The sequence below is a fragment of the Euprymna scolopes genome, chromosome 34 (genome assembly GCF_053919585.1).
Source record: "Euprymna scolopes isolate OS-2025 chromosome 34, ASM5391958v1, whole genome shotgun sequence".
NCBI classification, from domain to species: domain Eukaryota; kingdom Metazoa; phylum Mollusca; class Cephalopoda; order Sepiida; family Sepiolidae; genus Euprymna; species Euprymna scolopes.
In genome coordinates this window covers 84,176,412-84,196,954 of record NC_136515.1, presented here as the reverse complement: position 1 = coordinate 84,196,954, position 20,543 = coordinate 84,176,412, and the positions used below count along the sequence as shown (strand labels likewise).

Genomic DNA, 20,543 nt, shown 5'->3' with positions numbered 1-20,543 from the left:
TTAATCAGAAGTCCTGTAGCAGGAGTATTTGTAGAAAAAGGATGTGAAATTGTTTTAGATCGAGCTTGCTTGGTAAAATCCATGGTATGCGTTATTTACATCGGTTTGGTTATAAGTTCCAAGTTATATATTGGGTAATCCGCATAGCTGTGTAGATATCCGAATCGGACAAGTGCCTGTATACATTTGTTTGTGATTCCAGCGCTAATAATTCAAAGTGTGGTGGAAACATTTTCATTAGAAGTCTATATTAATTTTTTTTAGTGGGGCGAGGTGTTAATAGTAGGGAGAGTAGGTAGTGGTGAATTGTAGGAAGTGTACTAGATATAGAGACTTGGTTCGGGAAGGAAAGAGGAGGAACAAGAAGAAAATAGAGATAAGAATAAAAATAAAATAAAAATAAAAGGATGGGCCGAATACGTAAATAGAATAATTCGTTTTTTCAAGATTTATCCTAGTTTTATCTCAAACCCCTTTGTCAGTTTAAATCGTATTTTTTCAGTCAACTAAAATTATATATATATATATATGTATATATATATATATATATAAATATATATATATATATATATACTGCCAATGAGGTGCTAATTATTATTAATTTGATACGTATGTATAGTTTCCCTTAAAAAGGAGGATTGACATAAGGTTTAAAATATACTAATGTTCATGAGCTAATTGTGAAACCAATTCTAAGATTATTAGTGGAACGTTTTATATTTATTTTATGAGCCTTACGGTAATAGTTCAATGCTAAATAAGCTAAAACAAAAGTAATAAAGTAATAATAATACCTTACTGAAAAGCGTTTAAAATCAGTAATATCCATAACATTATAGTATTTAATAATATTTAACTGGGAAGATTTTCTACACATGCATTCAAATACACACAAAGTTACATATAAACACATGAATATATATATATATATATATATATATATATATATATATATATATACGTACACATGCGTGCACGCATACAATATATATTTTTACATACACGCAACCATACAGTATATACACAAATTCGCTCACTTACATTGTATATACTTACATTTAAGCCCATATATACCTACATATAACACCTATTCCCATATATACCTAGATATACCCTCATATATACAAAATATATATTTAGACATAAAGAAAGTATACTATAATTTAACACTATTAATTATAAAAATAATTAGGGTAGGTAACTTAATTAAGTTTATCATAGATAATTTTTAACCCCTACACTGCTAATTTACATTAATAAAATGAAAAGAGTGGGATTGTGTAACTATGGTTATAGAACTGAATTACCCTTGTACCAACAGGGATGACGCATCATTGAGTATAGATCTTTCTTGTTTATATGTGCGGATCTGGAGATTACCTTGCAATGGGGAATTTTTACTCCTTTTTTGGATGGGGGCGAAATTTTAAATTCTTTAATTGGGAAACTACATGTTTTTGGAAATACTATTATAATAAGATCTTAGGGTGCAAATTACGTGTAAGAAATTTAAAGTGTAGTATGCTAATGTGCTTATAGTAAGGCCCTACTAAACATGTGCATATATACAAAACGAGAAAGTTATAATATGTGTTAAAAGAGGTTATTACGAATCTACCTTTCGAAAATTAACATTTTTATATTAGCAAAGTACTAGTTTGGATTTTAGTCGAAACTGATGTGTATTTAATCATTTGGTTTTACCTATTAATCATATATACAGAGAGTGTATGTTATTTTATTATAAGGTGACTGTATTTAATTTTTTTCTTGTGTTTACATTTGGACACTAGTTCATTCTTGGTTTTTGTTATGGGTTTGTTGAAAGTGATGCCGTTAAATGCTTCTGATATACAACGATTGCAAAACTTATCCCCTGGGGCATATGATCTAGATTTATTCAGTATGCTCCATTTAATTGAATATGGAATTTTCTTGTCCTCTAGGATATTGATTAATTTAGTTAAGGGTGTACTATTATTATCATTGTGTTGAGATCTTTCATTTCTGAAGGAATGTAGGTGGTTTGAGATTCTTATTTTTATTAAGCTTGATGATGCACCTTTATACGTGAATGTTTTCCTTGTTGTATTATTGTTTATTTGTCCATCGCTCACATCGCTATTGAGTCTTATATTGGGGGTTGGGTTAAGATTGGGCCTAGGGATTCATAGCCTGGTTGCTGGTTAATCCTAATCTGATCTTCACTGGGAATTATATTATGGAATACGTTTGCCTGGCTGTTGTTGTTTCTGTTATAATAATTATTATTATTATTATTATTATTATTATTATTATTAATATTTTAGCCCACACCATATGTTTCCCTATGTATGCTTGCGTTCTGAACGCTTCGACTATATTCATTGGTTGCCTCATTTGATTGGTTGTGTGCATTTTTGGTAATTGCGTGACTGTGCCGGCGTATATCACGTCTTTGTGTATGCAATCGTTATCAAGAGGGCATTCATTTTTATTTTGGCAGTTACATTTGTTACTAGGTATTAGGTCAATTGGTATATCCAGCGCTTGTTTAATTTTCCTGTTATTTGTCGAAATTATTGGCAGTGCTAGATTAGGCATTGTGGAGTATGAGATTTTTATGGAGTTTTTGTTTAATCGGGTACTATACTTATAATGGTATTTAAAAGATTTTTCCACTATTCTGAAAAATTCTTTTGGAATGTTAGTTTTTACATTTGAGCTTAAAGGAGGATTCAACCAAATGGAGTTTTTACGTTTTACTTTTCTCTTCTTATTAGATTTTTTTGGTTTGGGATTATGCTGGGTGTTGTGTTTTTAGTGAGGAAATTTGTATTGTTAGGAACATGTTGGCTTGTTTTGTTGTTGTTATTTTTATTGTCATATTATGAGTAATTGCTGAAGGTAGTTTTCTCGCTGCAGGGTGTTTTTTGTTATATGATATGCGTTCTTTATATCCTGAATTCCTTAAAGCATTATTGTAGAATGTCGATACCTGGTCAAAGGCTTTTTTGTCAGCTGATAGATTTGATATTCTTTTGGAGATAGATGAAACTATTGATTTGATTATTGACTTTGGGTAATTAGATTGTTTGTGTACATAAAATAGGTTTAGATTTTATTTATGGAACGGGGTGTAAGATTCATAACATAGATTTAAAGATACGTCTAAAATGTTGGATTTTTTTTTTACTTGGGTCAACATCTATTGTTAATCCAACATTTTTTTAAAAAATCATGCAGTTTTTTAAAGTGTTGTTGTATTGTATTGATCTTGCGGGGGTGACGAATAATGCGTCATCCCTGTATAGACCCCTTGTATGTTGTTGAATTCTATAATAATTTCCGTTAATAAATAAAGATTAACTAAGTCGGTTACTTGTGCACTATTGTAAGATCCCATTATTATATCGAAGTCATTAGGGGGATCTTTTCTTGCCCACTATTTACCTTCAAAATTAATTAGGGGTCGTCTGGCGAATAAGATAAATTTAATTTCTAAATCCGCTATGTCCGAATGCTTTTTTGCAAATATTCGTGACTTATTTCATAGTATTGGGGAGATTGAGTGATAGTAATTATTTATATTGAAAGTGATAAAGCTTAGTTGTTGCTTATCCTTCAGTTTTAAGAACCAATTTATATCTGAGTCAGTACATTGCCACAATGGGAATTTAACTTTGTCTCTAATGAAAGGTATCTTTCTTTCTAAGATGTTCTTGCTTATTAGACCAATGCCCCACCTTGATGGATAAATTAGTCTAATGGAAGTGTTTTGTGGTCTTTCAGTGTAAATCTGGGAGTGCCAGGAGTGACAATTCTGTATGTTAATGGATATTCATAATGTTAAGTAAGTTTTTAGCTTCTAAGTTGATTTTATCTATTTTGTTTTCGGGAGCAGTTTTATAGGATTTGTTTAATTCTTTGTATATAAATTTCTTATAATTGCTATATTCTAGTTTATAATAGTTTTTGGTTTTATCGGCTGGAACAAATGTGTGCGAACTTTTACTGACTTTTTTCGCAAAGTTATTTATTTTCTTAGTGGTACTGTTAGGTGTATACCGGTTATTCTTAAACTTTATATTTTTGACAAAGTCAATTATCATGTTTTCAAAATGGTTAAGTCCTGGGTTAAACATAGGGTGCTGATTTGTTTTAAGCCCGTAGGATTTTGCCGCAGTTCTTTGTAATTTCTTCTGTTCGCTATTAGAGTTAACTGGGGGGCCAATTTTGAGTGTAATGAGAGTTTTGTGAAATTCATTGAATCACAATTTAATTTATTGGCTCTATCTTGCATATCGAGCGATTCTTGTTTAGATGGGATAACTTATAGAATATTACTGCCAGTATTAATTTGTAAACTTTACAATCTCATGTTTCCATAGCAACTGATTGTTAAATAAGAACTATTCTGAAATATATACACACACACACACATATATATATATATATATATATATATATATATATATATATATATATATGGGGTAATATGTCTATTCAATTATATTTCACTTTTATTCAGGCCATTTTTTATGAAACTCCATCTAACTACGGATCATATAACAAATAAATGAGAACATTCTATTTTCGAAATTTCGCGATGTTGACCATCTTTGCTTTAAATAAGTTTACATGCAAAATTCTTGGAATCACCTGTTTCGTAGCGTAAAACCATTAATTTAGTGATTATATACAATTATTTAATTAATTTCGCCTTTAACTCATCAGAAGAAAAGCAGTTATGAATTTTAAAGAAAATAAAGGTATATGGGTATGTTTAAAACATCCGAAAATTGGGAGGGAAATCGCAATTGTTTTTTTTATATGAAATATAGCGAGTGAGATTATTTACGACAGTGCTATACCCAAAAATGCTTGGACTTACTATATATTTGAGTGATCGACAGACAGTACTGTTTCGTTGTATCACCACTAATCAATGACGCTAAACTAGCACCTTTTAAAGCCGGGGACTGATCCTAGAACCATCTCGTTGATAGGTGGCAGTACTCAACCAAAAGGAAAACAAGGGCATTATATTCATGTTTTTACTTAATAAGGATGATACATCAATTTGGAGTGTAGGATAAGTAAAACTCTTTATACCATGGTATTTCGAGGAATAATGGTTCTCATCAGAAGTGGAAAGAAGATACTAGATGGCATAATATGGATGCGACGTCTAGCGACAGCTACATTAGGAGCAACACAATTTTGCAGTAAGAGATAAAATATTGAGACTGTTTGGTGAGGGAAAGGGAGAACTTAAATTATCTCTGTAATATAAAAAAATATTTATCCATTATCACAGACATCATTTTAGTTTTCCCAGCTCTCCCTTACAATATATATATTTTACTCATCCGACACCTCTTATTGATATATCATCTTTATTGAAAAGATGAATAAATCTACATACATTAGCATGGAATTTTATATTGTCATTTTCTTATCGATGCTCTATATAAGCTCTACAACAATTTGTTGAGCTTTGCATTATCCCGATAATCTTCTCGTAAATTATCGATCTTATTTTAATTCTTGTAACTCCTTTGTATATATATATATATATATATATATATGTATGTATATATATATATATATATATATATATATATAAATATGGCGTCGTTATATCTAGGTTTTCTTTACATTGGAAACGCCTTCAGGGAGTTGCGTTTCTATGAACACGTCAGTGAAGTTGGAAATATTACAATGACAAACGCAGACGACTACAATATTTTTGGTGTTCCTATTCGTACGAGAAAATAATCACATCTATGCATATAGATGTATGTGTATGTGTGTGCGTGTGTGCCGACCGCACGCAACTAAACACACATAAAGCATTGCGCTAACATGAGTCCCGGGAATGGTTCAAAATCGGCACAAAGAGAATATGTCCCAGACCTTTGACTTATAAAGTTGAATAAAAATCAGTTGTGCTTTTCCAGCCAATTCAAATAAATATATCTTTCACAATCCGCAGACATACCTCTGGCGCATAATGTTCTATTCAGTCTTAGAATTATATTGACCAATATATATATATTGACCAATATATATATATATATATATATATATATATAAATGTATATATATATATATATATATATATATATATATATATATATATATATATATAAAATGAACATTACAATTGAATTTACCAAAATGATCCAAGATGGTAAAATTAAAGTAAATTATAAATATTAAAGAATTAATTATTAATTATTACCATTCTTCACCGGACTATCAATTCATGTGAAATATTTTATCATTTTTCTTTCACCTCCTACTCCCCTTACCTCACCAATTTTTTAACCAAGTAAGATCTGTGACTTATTGTAGTTTCACTAAATACTTTTACATGCAAAATCCGATCCCGCTAATTCCTGCCCTGTGAGGAGAAGGAAAGTATTTCTTCGAAACTCCGCGGATTAAGATTATCCATTTATCTAGTGTTTCCTTTTCAGATTAAATATGTTTTAACTCATTTCAAAGTGTGTTTTAACATATTTTCTTTTTCATTAACTGTTTGCCCATATATATATATATATATATATATATATATATATATATATATATATATATATATATATATATATATATATAATGATGCCTCCTTCCAGTATCGAAAGAAAAAGGATACCCACAGTAAGGGAAGCTGCGCTTATAAAACATGTTAAAAAAAACACTTTGAAAAAGAGTTAAAAACACATTTAATTTTTAAAAGGAAGCCAAAATAAGTGGATAGTCCTTTAATTCAGAGGGTAGGATTTAGCAAAATGAGGGATCGGATTTGACTTCCAAAAGTATTTGCTGAAACTACAAGTAAGTCATAGATCTTCCTTGGTTACAAATAGTAAAATAGGGGGAATCGGGTAAAGAAAAAGGCGGTTTCACGTGAATGGATAGTCTGGTGAAGGGGAATATATATATATATATATATATATATATATATATATATATATATATATATATATATATACTAATATATATATACATTCATGTATATATATGTATATATATACAATGTGTGCATTTAATGCCTATATATATTCATATATATATATTTATATATTTGTATAACTATGTATATATATATATATATATATATATATATATAGATAGATAGATAGATAGATCAACATGTACACATTTTATATAGAATGTATGTGTATATATATATGTATATATATATATGTATATATATATATATATGTGTGTGTGTGTGGGTGTGTGTGTGTGTTATTTATATATTCAACACATTTACCTGATAAAGATATAATATTTAAGGGGGAAAATATTAAGATATTCAAAAGCTCTTCACGGTTAACACGAATTAAAAGTATTATAATAAACTTACTCGTACAAATTTTCCATTTAGAACAAAAAAATCTCAAATTTATACTCCCGCCTCTAAATTTTGCGAATTAGTATTTCCTTTGACCCTTTAATTTCAATATTGTAAATTGAGAAAACGGAATCATCTTCATTTGTCAGCATAGGGAAATAGTTAAATACGCGTAATTCCTATATATACATTTTTTTTTGATAAGATACATCACGTTCTTCATTTACTTCATAATCTAAGTGCTCTTTACCGTTATGTATACATTTTTTTCTAATTTTTCCCTTTTAGTTCTCATATATATTTTCCCTTTTGCGTATAATATAATTTTATAAACGATTATAACTACCTTCCTTTTCTCGTTTCGTACTATGTTCCCGTATTTCATGTCTATTCCACAACGTCTCTATGCGTAACCTAATGGATAGTGTACTTAGTAAAAATCAAATTCAAATTCACACTCTGCTGCAGGCGGACGATTCAATCCTAATTGCAGGCAACACTCAAAATGAAATTTTAATTGCTTAGGACTTCTACCCAGTCATAACATATGAAACCAGAACACGCTAACGCTGGGGATTAAATGAAGGGTTCCGTTCGGAATTCATTGTAAATTCCCGAGGTCAATAGATAAGTATGCAACTCCGACAACATAATCCCCGAGTTCGGCAAAATACAACTGAAAAAACCAAAGATTACACAACACAAAACGTCGTAGAAGTAAGACTCAAGATTGGAACAGTAATCGAAAAAAATCGGAATAAAAGAAATACCTTTATAATAAACTTAAATAATTACATTCGATGTATTTTTTTAGAAAAAATGTTACACATCATTATAAAAAATATTATACTATGGATTATATCGTTAAGTAACGATAAGCCTTGCCAGTCCTTCATGAGTAGCTATTTATAAATGCTCGGAGCTAAATGGTTGAGACAAAGAAATTTTTAGGTTAGTATCTGATTGCGTTTAATCCACTGGAAGAAACGCACGCTCAGTTTTTGTTGAGACATGCATCTCAAAAAAGTGAAAACGTTGATGGAAGGCATGAACATTACTGTATACTTTGTGTTGTGGAAGCTATTGCACCGAGTGATATTAGCAGTATTACCAAAATGATGAATGGTTCTACACAAAGCCTTCACTACTATAAACACACCTTCTGTATGGATTTCTGAACGAGTTAGCTGCTTGTTGAACGTCATATGTTGTACCTATTTACTATGCCTCCCCACGGGACAGAGTTAAACACCAGGGTCGTTTTTTTTAACGCGGAGAAAAGGCACGAAAATTAAAATTGTCTCAGTCGTGAAGGGTTTCTCCTCCACTGAAAGAGAACGAGAAATGAAAGTGGCGCATCTGAAGAACAGATACTGCACTTTGAGGCTTATCATCAATATCGCTTAAAATCATTATATGCAATCAAATTCATATATAAGATTTAGAATAAATATAAAGTTAATATCCCGTTAACGAATAATTTCTTTACTCTATTAACATTTTTTTGTTGCTTACAATATTTTTAAGCAAGCTATTCCCCTTTGACCGTATAGAGTACAACAAAAACCTGAATCCAGTAATGAGTAGGGCTAGGACAAGAGCACATTCTTTTCATTTGTTTGACTCGCGAGTGTGCATTCGTTGATGTCTTATATGCTTTTAAAAAGAGTGGTGTGGTCCTCGGTTGATTACTTGTGTCTTACTGTGTCGGATATATACTCGAGAGTCAAAACAACGAAAAGAATGTGCTGATGTCATAGCCTTACTAATAGATTTAGAACCAAGGAGTCTTTACTCGATCATTTACTTTTCAGGTGCAACAAATTTAATGTCAATTTTGTCAGAATCGTAGTGTCTATTTGGGACATATAGTATCTATTAATGCATATTTTTCCCTGTCCTAAGTCACATTTTTAAACGCAATAATTTCATTGTGCAATTTATCTTATTTCGGGAGCACGTTCGTAGGTATTTAATTCTGTTGTTTTGTTTTTCCCCTTTATTTTGCCTAGGAATTTGGAGCGAATGCCAATTCCCGGAATATCTACAAAGTCCGTCCTTCGACGCCAAATTACGCCCCTGGGGAACACGGATGTGGTGGTTGAACGGTCGGGGTCAGTCACCGAAATGGGTGGAGAAGCAAGAGGTCTACGTGAGCGGCGGAGTGATCTGGCGCTACAAGGAATTTCCCACCAAAAAGTGCGATGGGTTTTCCAAGTACCGTCGATGGGACTGTCCAGACAGTCGCGAAATGCTCTACAACCGAACCTGCTTGATGAAAGAGAGGCCGGACACTTTTCGCGTTATCGAGCACTATCCAGTCAGGTAAGATTACGTTTCTATTTACTTTCTCGTCTTACCCGGCATATTCGGGATGCATTGGAATAATTTGGGATGTTAATTTTTATATGTGGACACATTTTGAAATTAATATAGGAAACGTCTATAATATATTTCAAAATGAAATGAGATATTCCGTTAGCTATCTTGCATATGAGGCGTGTCTAAGAGTGTTCGATATTTATAGTTGTCTTCACTGAATTAAGGGTTTATAAAAATATAAAAATTGTAGTGAAAATAAAGGTAGACATTATGTTTTAAACAATCGTACAAATTGTAAATATGTGTGTATTTTAACAACAGATTTTATATATTGTTGTGTACAATATAAAGATGCTTATAAATGGTTAGACTGTTATAAAAAAAAAGGATTGGATGAAAGAAGAAAAAATAAAGATAGAATAATCAAAAGCCAAAAAAAGAACGGCCATATTATTTACTGCAGTAAATAATATCAGTGTGAGGAAAGGTATGTACGAAGAATCATTATATGAAGAGATGGGGGAGAAGTTAAACAGTTAAAAACCATATGCGACTAGAGAAGAAAAAAAAGGATTGAATGAGAGAATAGTTTCAAATAATGGCGCGCGAAGTTGAGATATATGGCCGGAAACGAAGTACTATTGCTACTGCATAATAAGTTGGGGAAACAATTTCATATACTTAATTATATTATCCTAATTTTAAAATAATTAACTGATTGTTTAAACCAAATTCTTATTACTTAACGGTAAGAGGAAAAGTGAGAAGCATATATAATTCAGTATCATTTTTATTACAAGTTTTTGTTCTCATTATTATTTTCTCTGGCTTTTTAAATGTCTATAATGTATATATATATATATATATATATATATATATATATATATATATACACAAATATATATATATATATATTGTGTATATACTTCAGAATATGAAATTATAATATTTAAAACGAATTCTTTATCTTACATAGAATAATTAAAATACTTTGATTTGAAATTTAACTATTAAACGTCATACCTGAAAAAAAAATTATTGAATGACAAAAATTTGTAATATATATATATATATATATATATATATATATATATATGTAATATATATACATACATATACATAAATTGATATATATTTATGTAATATCTATAGATATACATAAATTTATATTTATATATAAATAATATATAGAGAGAGATATACATAAATTTATATATATATATGTAATATATATACATATACGTAAAGGTATATATACATACATATATATATATTTATATATATATATATATATATATATATATATATATATATATTACATGAGCCAGTCTCTTTAAGTTATAATATGTTATCATAACTAAATTGAACTGTTACTTTTTTCTTCATTTAAAGACTGATTTCCTTTATTGAAGGAGCCATTTGTCATGTCGCCTGACAAGGATTCCTAGTTTTATCCGACCCTATGTTCGAAACATTAGCAAATTAGTAAATTTGTATATATTTATTAATATATACTAAATAATATATATATATATATATATATATACATATATATATATATATATATATATATATATATATATATATACAGGGTGTCCGTAAAGTTACTTTACAGTCTTACAAGTTACTATACAGACACCCTACAGCTACACAAGGATAAATATTAACTATTAATACAAATATAATACAATAAAACAATAAGACTGTATAGTAACTTTACGGACACCCTGTATATATATATATATATATATATATATATATATATATATATATATATATATATATATATATACAGTTTTACCCGGATGAAAATAATTTCTCTGTATTCGCTTCCAGCTCTCTTGAACCAGTTTTTTTATTATTATATTTTCACCCAGAACAAGGCAAATTGCCACTTTGGTGTAGGGGGCTACGATCAGGGGCAACAACTACTAGGGTACTATGTAGGGATTTGGGCAGCAAGATGTCGGTTCCCGTTACATTTGAACTTCTGCATGTCAGTACAGTAGGGGAAGCAGGGACCTGGAATGGAATTCCAGAGTCTAGCGGTTCTGGGGAAGAAACTACTTGAATAGAGAGAATTCTTGAATACTGGTACCACAGAAGCAGTTTTCCAACAGCCCGGAAAACAAGGTTCAATAAGCCATTTGTTTTAGAGTTTGGAAAGTACTGGAGCTACTTCGGCTGAGCACTTTTTTAATAGCACACCTGGGATAAGATTTGGTCCACATGCTTTTGAAGTGTAAAGGTTTTTTTATGATAGCATGCACCTGAGCAGGGGTGGTTTTCAGATCGTCTTGCGTAGCGTCTGTCGGAAAAGGAAAGTCAGGGAGGGGGTGGTGTGTAGGTCCAGTGTGGAGTTGGAGGCTGAGCAAACAACCGCGTAATTGTTGCTTAGTGGGGGGATTGTTGATTGCTGATTATTTACTACAATGTTGTAGATTTTCCAGAAGTCTCGAGTTCCTAATTTTTACGCTTCGATGCGTTGTTTAGTGCTTTCAGTTAATTCTCTCGTAGATGTCGCTATTTCTTTCTTTACGTTACTTCTAGCTTCTATATACTTCTGCCTGTTTGAACTGGACTAATGTCGGCTAAATCTGCGGTATGCATGCTGCCTTTGAGCATTGGGGAGAGTGGGGCTTGCTATAAAATTTCCGCATTGGAACATATGCTTCAATTGCGGTTTTGAACCACTCAGTGGTCTCATTTGCGCACTGTTCAGCAGGAAGAGAAAAATATTCCCCCATGGGGCATCTCTGATAAGATCTCTGATGGCTTTCCAGTCAGGTTTTTTTTATAATATCTCGTTGTTTTGAGCACTGGCTCGTCAGATTTAGGTCTAGAGTTTAGGGCGATTTGGACCATTATCACTGCATAATTAGTGTTCCCGAGTGGGCTGTTAACATTTGTTATACAATCATCGGGAACTGTGGTCAAAAACAGATCTAGAAGTGATGAATGTTGTTATTACTGATCAGGGAAACGGTTTGGAAATGTAACCATTTTTGATAGGGAGTGAGATATAGGGAAGCTATGTTCTGTGCTGCCCGCTGAATCTGTGTAAGTAGAGATCCAAGCCAGTTTTTGTGGTGAACATTAAAGTCACCAAATATATGTACTTGTGCGCTAGTGTCGAGGGAGAGTGCTGTGTCTATGGTGTCAGAGACTTTATTTATTAAGGTGCAGTCCTGGGTCGAGGGATAACAGTAGAGAAAATAAATGTAGCTTATGTTATGTTGTATGTTTAAGCACATAAAGGCTAAAGTTAGGGTTAGGGTTAGGTTAGGGTTAGGTTAGGGTTAGGGTTAGGGTTAGTTAAGGTTAGGTTAGGGTTAGGTTAGCAGCTTATGTTATATTGTATCTTTTAAGCACATAAAGGCTTGGTCGTCCGATTCTATGGTTATTTCTCTAGTCAAGGGGGAGTTACGAATGTAGACCTCGTGCATATGTCTGTCAGAATCCTTACGGCAGAGTGGGAGATATTCAGGCATGTTAAAGTGGTTAGAGGGGATGGACGAGTGTTGGTTAGTCTCACTTTGTGCTTAGATAATCGGGGTATTTGTTAGGAGAAATGCTTCAACATCAGCTAAATTAGTTCTGAGCCCACGGATGTTCGTAGATACCAGCCTCAAGGGAGGAGGCAAGTTGGATTTGTTTGACCCTAAGCCTTGCTTAAGCTTATTTTTTTATGGTACTGCTATTTTTGAAAGAGTTTCAGTTAGGAAAGGGGGAGCTGAACAAGAGGTTATGCAGAGTATCAGACATGCAACACAAGTAGACCATCAGCTGACCTTTCTTCAAATAGGACTGTGGCCTCAGGTAAGCTCATGTGGGATGAGTGCAGGGTCCCTTTCCATGCGCGACATAGCACTAAAAATATCCCGATATTATAAAACTGTTGATGGAGCAGCGGCTCCAAGCGCCATCAAAGAGTTAGGGCCCCTGTACTACCAATCGGAAACAACAGCCAGGAATTGTCAATCCGGTACCCTCAATCCATCAGAAGAAGGTCAACCCAATCTAATTGCACAGGAATATGTGGTACTCAAGCACTCCCAAGTGCCCATTCTTGAGTGGTAGGTTGTGTCGGGGTGGGGATTACGGCGTTCATTGCCCTAGAAATGAAACAAGATCTATCATTGCCTACATCGCCAAAACTCTATGATAGCGTCTCTGCGCCTGACTAAATAGGCAAAGAAGGAGTATGGAAGCCGGGCGATAGACAGAGCCTATCTACTCCTTGCGCAGTTTAGGTTTGCAGACCGGTAATTTGATGAGTCACCAGCTCAAGGAAGGTTGTCATCCAAGACTGGAGAGGCATCCCTCCCTTTAGGTTTAGTTTCAGAGTTTTCCTTCTCCAAGACGGATGATATGGGAAGATTTCCTGAGCCCATCATCCTCAAGAGGGTTTGCTCCGCGCCTGGGTCATAATCCAGGTATTTCTGCGACCCCCACAGTGTAAGTTAATGTAACAGGGTTAGTTTATAGAGGTTATATTGCTACTTAATAGTTACACTCCTCAAAGTGATTTAGGGGCATTGCTATTTCATTGTTAATAAAAAATAAGCTTATGCAGTGAAAACAACTATGTGAGCAGGCTTGTTAGAAAGGCGTTAGTGTGGATTAAGACTTTAAGCTTTAGATTTTCATTTTTTTTATTTTATTTATATGTTAGCTTAGGTACAAGATAACGTTAGAGTGTGAGTAGGTATTAGGAATTGAGGTAAGAATTTTGCCCAGTCTCTGTATATTTTAGACTACAGGAGGGTTAAGATGCAGGTGCAGTACAGCGCGGGTATAACTGGAGGTAAATTTTAAGTTATGGCGTATTCCGTATGTATAATTAAGCCAATAGATATATGGGCAAGTTTTCAGTAGATGCGAATAGATAGAAGTTGTAGGTGATAAGTATGTTTCTGCTATTGAAGGAAGATAATTTCAGTTTTCATTTAAGAGTCATGGCGCGTTTTGCATAACACGGAGTATCGGATTTAGTTTTGTATTAATCGTTGTAAAACCATCTAGGAAGAGGCATTGTTATGTAATGAAGATCGCTTTGCATCTGAGTATATACTTTGGCTGGTAAGTACTTAACTGGATACGAATTTACTCTAATGCATGTCCTATAGGTAGAAATGTATATATGTTTAGTGATGACTATAAGGCGGTTAGCATGTGAAGGTTAGAAACTCGAATCTAAGGATTCCACTACTAAGGCGTGTTTTATATAGAGTTTTAGTGGCAGCTTGGTGGGGTAGAGCAGATTGATTAGCTTTCAAGAGACGGGGTTATTAACTTACAGAATACAGTAGAGTTACATTAGGATTTATAGTTTCAAGAAATGTTTTAGCTTGGGAAACAGAACAACCAACTTTTTCCTCTTCACTTTCCCTATTTAGCATGCAGGTTAGACAAAGGCAGTCGTCTTGGAGGTAAAGAGAAACAATTTATTACATGATGATTCGAAATTCGTATTTATAGTCAGTCATAAGGTCAGGGACAAAACATTGTATCTATTCAGAAAATAGTCCTAGTGACGCAGTTAATATCACTGTACATTTCAGTTACAAATATAGTAAAATTAATTATAAGCTATATCCATATAGATATCAACGAGGTGTCTTTATTAATAAAAGCGAGTAAATGATAATTGTAGATATTAAGTATATTACTTAAATAAAGTTCTTCTGACTTCTACGGTAGAAAAATAAATCCACGTTTGTGTTAAATTCGGAAAATTTATCTTGCCTAAGGTATTTTTATATCTAGCTTTTTTAGTTCAGAGCGTGGAATTGATCATTTAATTAAGCTGGGAGAGCACGTTTTTGGTGTTTTGCTAGGTTTGAAGGAGGGGGAATTTAAAAAGCCAAAGAAACAAAAATTAAGACAATAAATAAATTATTACAAGACATATAATTACAAAATGAAATAAGAAATTTAAAAGAGAAATAAACGTCAGCATTTTTTAGGATGCAGATGGATTAGAATAACACTTATCTTGCCACGAGCACCACGACAATTCCAGCACCACGGGTAACCATATTTAGTGGCGGGTTATACTTATATCCGGGGGTCTTACATCCGGGTTACACTGAACATTGACATAGATTCTAATTTGGGACTAGAGAAAAATCTACCTTGTATCAATGTTTCTTATATTCAGGTTTCTTACCTTCTTTTACATAATGCTTGCTTCTATTTTAATGGACAGGTTTTGTAAACGCTGCCTTGCACCTTAGTGTTTATTATGCAAAACAGTAGAAGATCTAATATGCTCCAAAATTATCTAATCTATTTTATAGTGTAGATGTGAAGTACATTCATGAATTCATCATTTTACGTTTCTGTGTTCTTTCGATATCCATGTTGTCTGGGAGAGTGCGACATTTTATAGGATCTCGAAATATATTGCTCTATTAGGAAATAGTCTGCATGTCTAATAGAGTTCGTTGTGTATATTTGGCGTACAAAGCTAAGACTCTGTAACATCATATTTGTATAGATACTCCCTCAGACATTTGAGCTCATGGATTTTAAATGTCTGAAGGAGTGGCACTCGTCTGACAAGACGTTGCAATCATCATGTATATGTATGTATATATGTATGTATGCATGTATGTATGTATGCATGTATGCATGTATGTGTGTATGCATGTACGTATGTATGCATGTATGCATGCATGTATGTATGTGTGTATGCATGTATGTATGTATGCTTGCATGTATGTATGTATGTATGTATGCATGTATATATGCTTGCATGTCTGCCTAAAACTTTCGACAGAGGCGACGGATTTTGACAAGATCAGTATCGTTTCAAGTTCGACCCTTCAGACGACAAATACCAAAAACTGGCAAAAAACATTAATTTCTTCACCCTCACATGGACACTTTTCTACAGGGAGAAGTCGCTTTTTTCACCGATATTTTCGAAAATCATCCTCTCCTTTCGAGTGTCCAACCTTAATTTAAACCTATGTCACTTCCGGTTTGGCGGTGGTCGTAACAGCAAGACGTCACGTTTTTTCCCCGATCTTTTCCTCCTTCGCGGCACGGATTCAAATCTGCCTTCCTACTACCACTTTTTTGTTGTTCTACATACAGCTCCAAACTCCTGTCAACCATGGTCGTACTCTATATATAAAAGTGAAAATGTCTGTCTGTGTGTGTGTACATTTTCCTACCAAATAACTATGCCAATTTTCGATCTACAGACTCGAAATCTGGCATGAGGGGTATTAAGAGTGGTAAAATCTTTTTAATCGGTTTTCAGACATAAATTTTGCTATCAAGGGGTGAAAGTTAAACTATTTGAGCTATGAGCACTCTACCGAACTCCTCCGCCAATTTTGGGTCTAAACACTTGAAATTTTAGATATATATTACTTGAACAGGAATCTTTCTAATTCTATTTTAGCCCAAAACAATAAAGGCTAATTGGTCCAAATTTGGGGCAAAGTTAAAAAAAAAAAAAAATTGACATCTTCGGTCTGTACCAAATTTTCTCTATGGAAGTCAAGGAAGATTATTATATAGAAAGGCATTGCCGCACATATTCACACTTTTTAATATATACATAGGCACATAAAGTTATGAACAGTAGATAGGGGCCGAGTAAAGCTAGGCGAAACTGCTAGTAATGAAACAATCTAAGAATGTTTTCTATATACAATTGCAATTCTTATTAACCAGCTTCGAAATCTATCGGGCAATGTTATTTTCTAATCATCGCTTGCTCTCTTCTACAGTAAAATTCCTCACGTCAATTGACGAGTAAAATCCGAAAATTCGAAGAGAAGCTGCAAATCCCTTTTTTTATTTTTCCATTACGCCATATTGAATTTTTATCAAACCAATTTTCGGATTTTAATCATGTCAAATCACACTTCAATCTCTTTTGACGGATTGACGGTTGCTATTTCTTCTGATGAGTTAAGAGCATAATAGATCCACTGATTGATATAATAATAAAGTGATTGATTTTGCGCAACGTAACAGATACTGTCAATAATTATACAAGTAAACTGAATAAAGGAATAAATTACAAAATTGTCAACATCATGAATTTTGGAATATAAATTTCAGTCGTTTATTCTCTATATTTCTCTGTAATTACATTGAACTTCTTTAATAACGATTGATATATATTATAAGAAAATATATTTCTACATAAATATATATATATATTGTTCCAATATTTTTGATCTAATAATATGATATGATGACTGACATTTCAAGTTTTTACTTATACACAGTGCGATAATAACTGAAAAATTTATTTGTTCTCATTTCTTTATTTTATAACGATAGCTATTGATTAAAACAAAAAAAAAGAACAAAAACATGTGTGTGAGGACAATTTGAAGCGAATATACTTCATGATGCACTGACTGGAAATATAATATACAGAATATTCAGTCATGTTAAGAACTGTTAAGTGTTCAAAATTGAATTTTTTTATGTGGGTTGCCATCGGATTGTATCTCAACGATTTCATGAATGCGAATATGTGAATCGTTCACATGACCGCTTCCTTTTCTTCCGAACATGTAGGTTTGATAACACTTTCTAAAGATCGTGTCAAGCTGGCCTAAAGTTTATCGTACTCGAATAAGTCTCTTTATGCTTGGTATCGATCTTAGCTCGAGCATTTCCTTTTTACTTAAAAGAAAGGAGCTGTTTTAGAAAAAGAAAATACTCGCATGCACATGTCCCATGTTCTATATGAATTAAATAATAATATGCATGGCTATTTTACGACAGGCAACGCCATGCGACCCGCTAGTATTATTTAAAAAAAAATGTGAAGTAGATTGTTCGTTGAACATATCTCTTATTCAAAATATAAATATTCATTCATGAATCTTACCTTACAATTAATTAATTTATGTTAAATTATATTATGATTATTGTAAAAGTTCGTTAAAATTGTCCAATGATTTTTTTTTAAATATTGTTTTTTTTTTAATTTTTCAAGAGATTTGTGATCGATTAATTATTGTACTGACAAAAATAATGTTTTCAAATGAGAAAAATGTCCCACTTTGGCGCGAAAAACAAAAACGCGAAACCGCCCGGATAATTAGGACGATAGCAAGATCTTATTTCCTAAGAGCTAGGCTGACAGATATATGTTACAGACAAAGTAGCTCGTTACGATGTAAGGTCGCATCTTCCAGAATCCTACTTGTTTTTCCTACTTGTAATCAAGCAACGGAATCACGATATCAACGTAAGATTAACCTGTCAGTCGTAGGATTGATCCGAATACAGTTCGAATCCGATTTAGCGCATATCAATTTCCAACAGAAAATTCCGAGGATAATCCGAGGTCTATATATTGCCTCGTAAGAACATGTTTGACTCTGAAATCTGATACGAAAAACAAAAAAACAATTTGTACACACTAGACTTTTATGAAGATTGGCACTCCAAAAAACGAGCTGTCATCGCACGACATCTCTCCAACGAACTCACTAAAATATATCTAATGTTAAAAATAAACTAATAATAAATATATACTGCAAAATAAAATAATAAATAAATGCATTAAAATCATCAATATTACAGATATCTGCATTGTACTGGCAAATTTTATTTTTAAAAAGAAGGAAATAATAGTCGCAGGATATCTATTAATGCAACATGGAACATGGTATATATTTATTTTCCGTAATCAGAAATAAAATTTACATAAATTATAATTTATAAGCTACACTTGTACCGTCGCAGTAAATAACTATTGAAATTAATTAATGAAAATCAACTCGGGATTTGTTTCATTTTTAACATAAAATTTTATTACCGTTATTCTCCCGCTTCAAAAGCCTCTCGCCTTTACATTTCTATCTAGCCTGGTTAGCGTTTTTGTTTTCTTCTTACTGCATGTTGGCTGGAGCCGATCCATTCTCTTCTTCAACTTTACATGCCCATTTTCTGTGACGCGCACTTTGCTTCTTCCAACCGTGTGGTTAATTTGTCTCCTTATATACTTCTTATTATCGTGCACGAGGTCTAATTTGCATATACGCCTTTTTCGGCTTCTGCTGCTGCTGTTGGCAATCTACAGGGTGGTCAAAAATCAGGTAACATGTTAAAGGTAGAAAAAACAATATGATCCATTATAATCTCTATTCGTTTAATATTATTTGTTTAAATATTTGAGTGTAATATATAAACTACCCCTCCTGATTTCTGGCTTTGGGGCTATGTAAAGGATAGCGTTTATGGCAAGAAGCCTGATACAATAGCGTCTTTAAAGTTATTTATTGAAGAGGAGATTGCGCGGATATCAGCTGACATGATTACACGTGTTACACAATCAGTGGTTAATCGCTTCCAGCGATTGGTAGAGAGAAATGGACGACAATTAACAAAATAAACATATTTCATGTTTGTTTCATTTTATATTTCAATGTATGGTACTTAAATATACGTGTATTGCTAATATCGTTTTTCTTTAAAATGTTACCTGACTTTTTGACCACCCTGTAGTTTCAAGCCAGCCATCCGCTCCTACTGCTGATATTTTGCCACGCGCTCAGATGCACTGTGTTATACAATTAAACAAAGACAGCAATATATTCTGCACATGACAATACTGCAATCCCTCTTAAAGAAAATACACCGAATGACAAAGACGTTGATCATCACATACTCTTTTAGTATAAACGGTTTCATTTCCTCGGTCGGTTGCAATGGAAATGTGTTAAAAGCAAATGTGGTCGGTATCACTGAAACTGTGATATAGCATAGGACTCTGTAATGTATCGTTGCTTTATAAATACTGTGTACATGTATATAACCACATAATTAAACAGACATACACACACATATATATATATATATATATATATATATATATATATATATATAT

General features: G+C 32.7%; 1 protein-coding gene across 6 annotated transcripts in view; it reads left to right on the top strand.

Moving 5' to 3' along the window:
- Nucleotides 1-20,543, top strand: part of LOC145259312 (uncharacterized) — a 2,114,304-nt gene that overhangs the window by 1,246,102 nt on the left and 847,659 nt on the right. For all 6 annotated transcript variants that reach the window (XM_080117200.1, XM_080117201.1, XM_080117198.1 and 3 more), the window contains exon 4: nt 9,358-9,670. In XM_080117200.1, the coding sequence (XP_079973326.1) occupies nt 9,358-9,670 (313 nt within the window). The remainder of the gene's footprint in view (nt 1-9,357; nt 9,671-20,543) is intronic.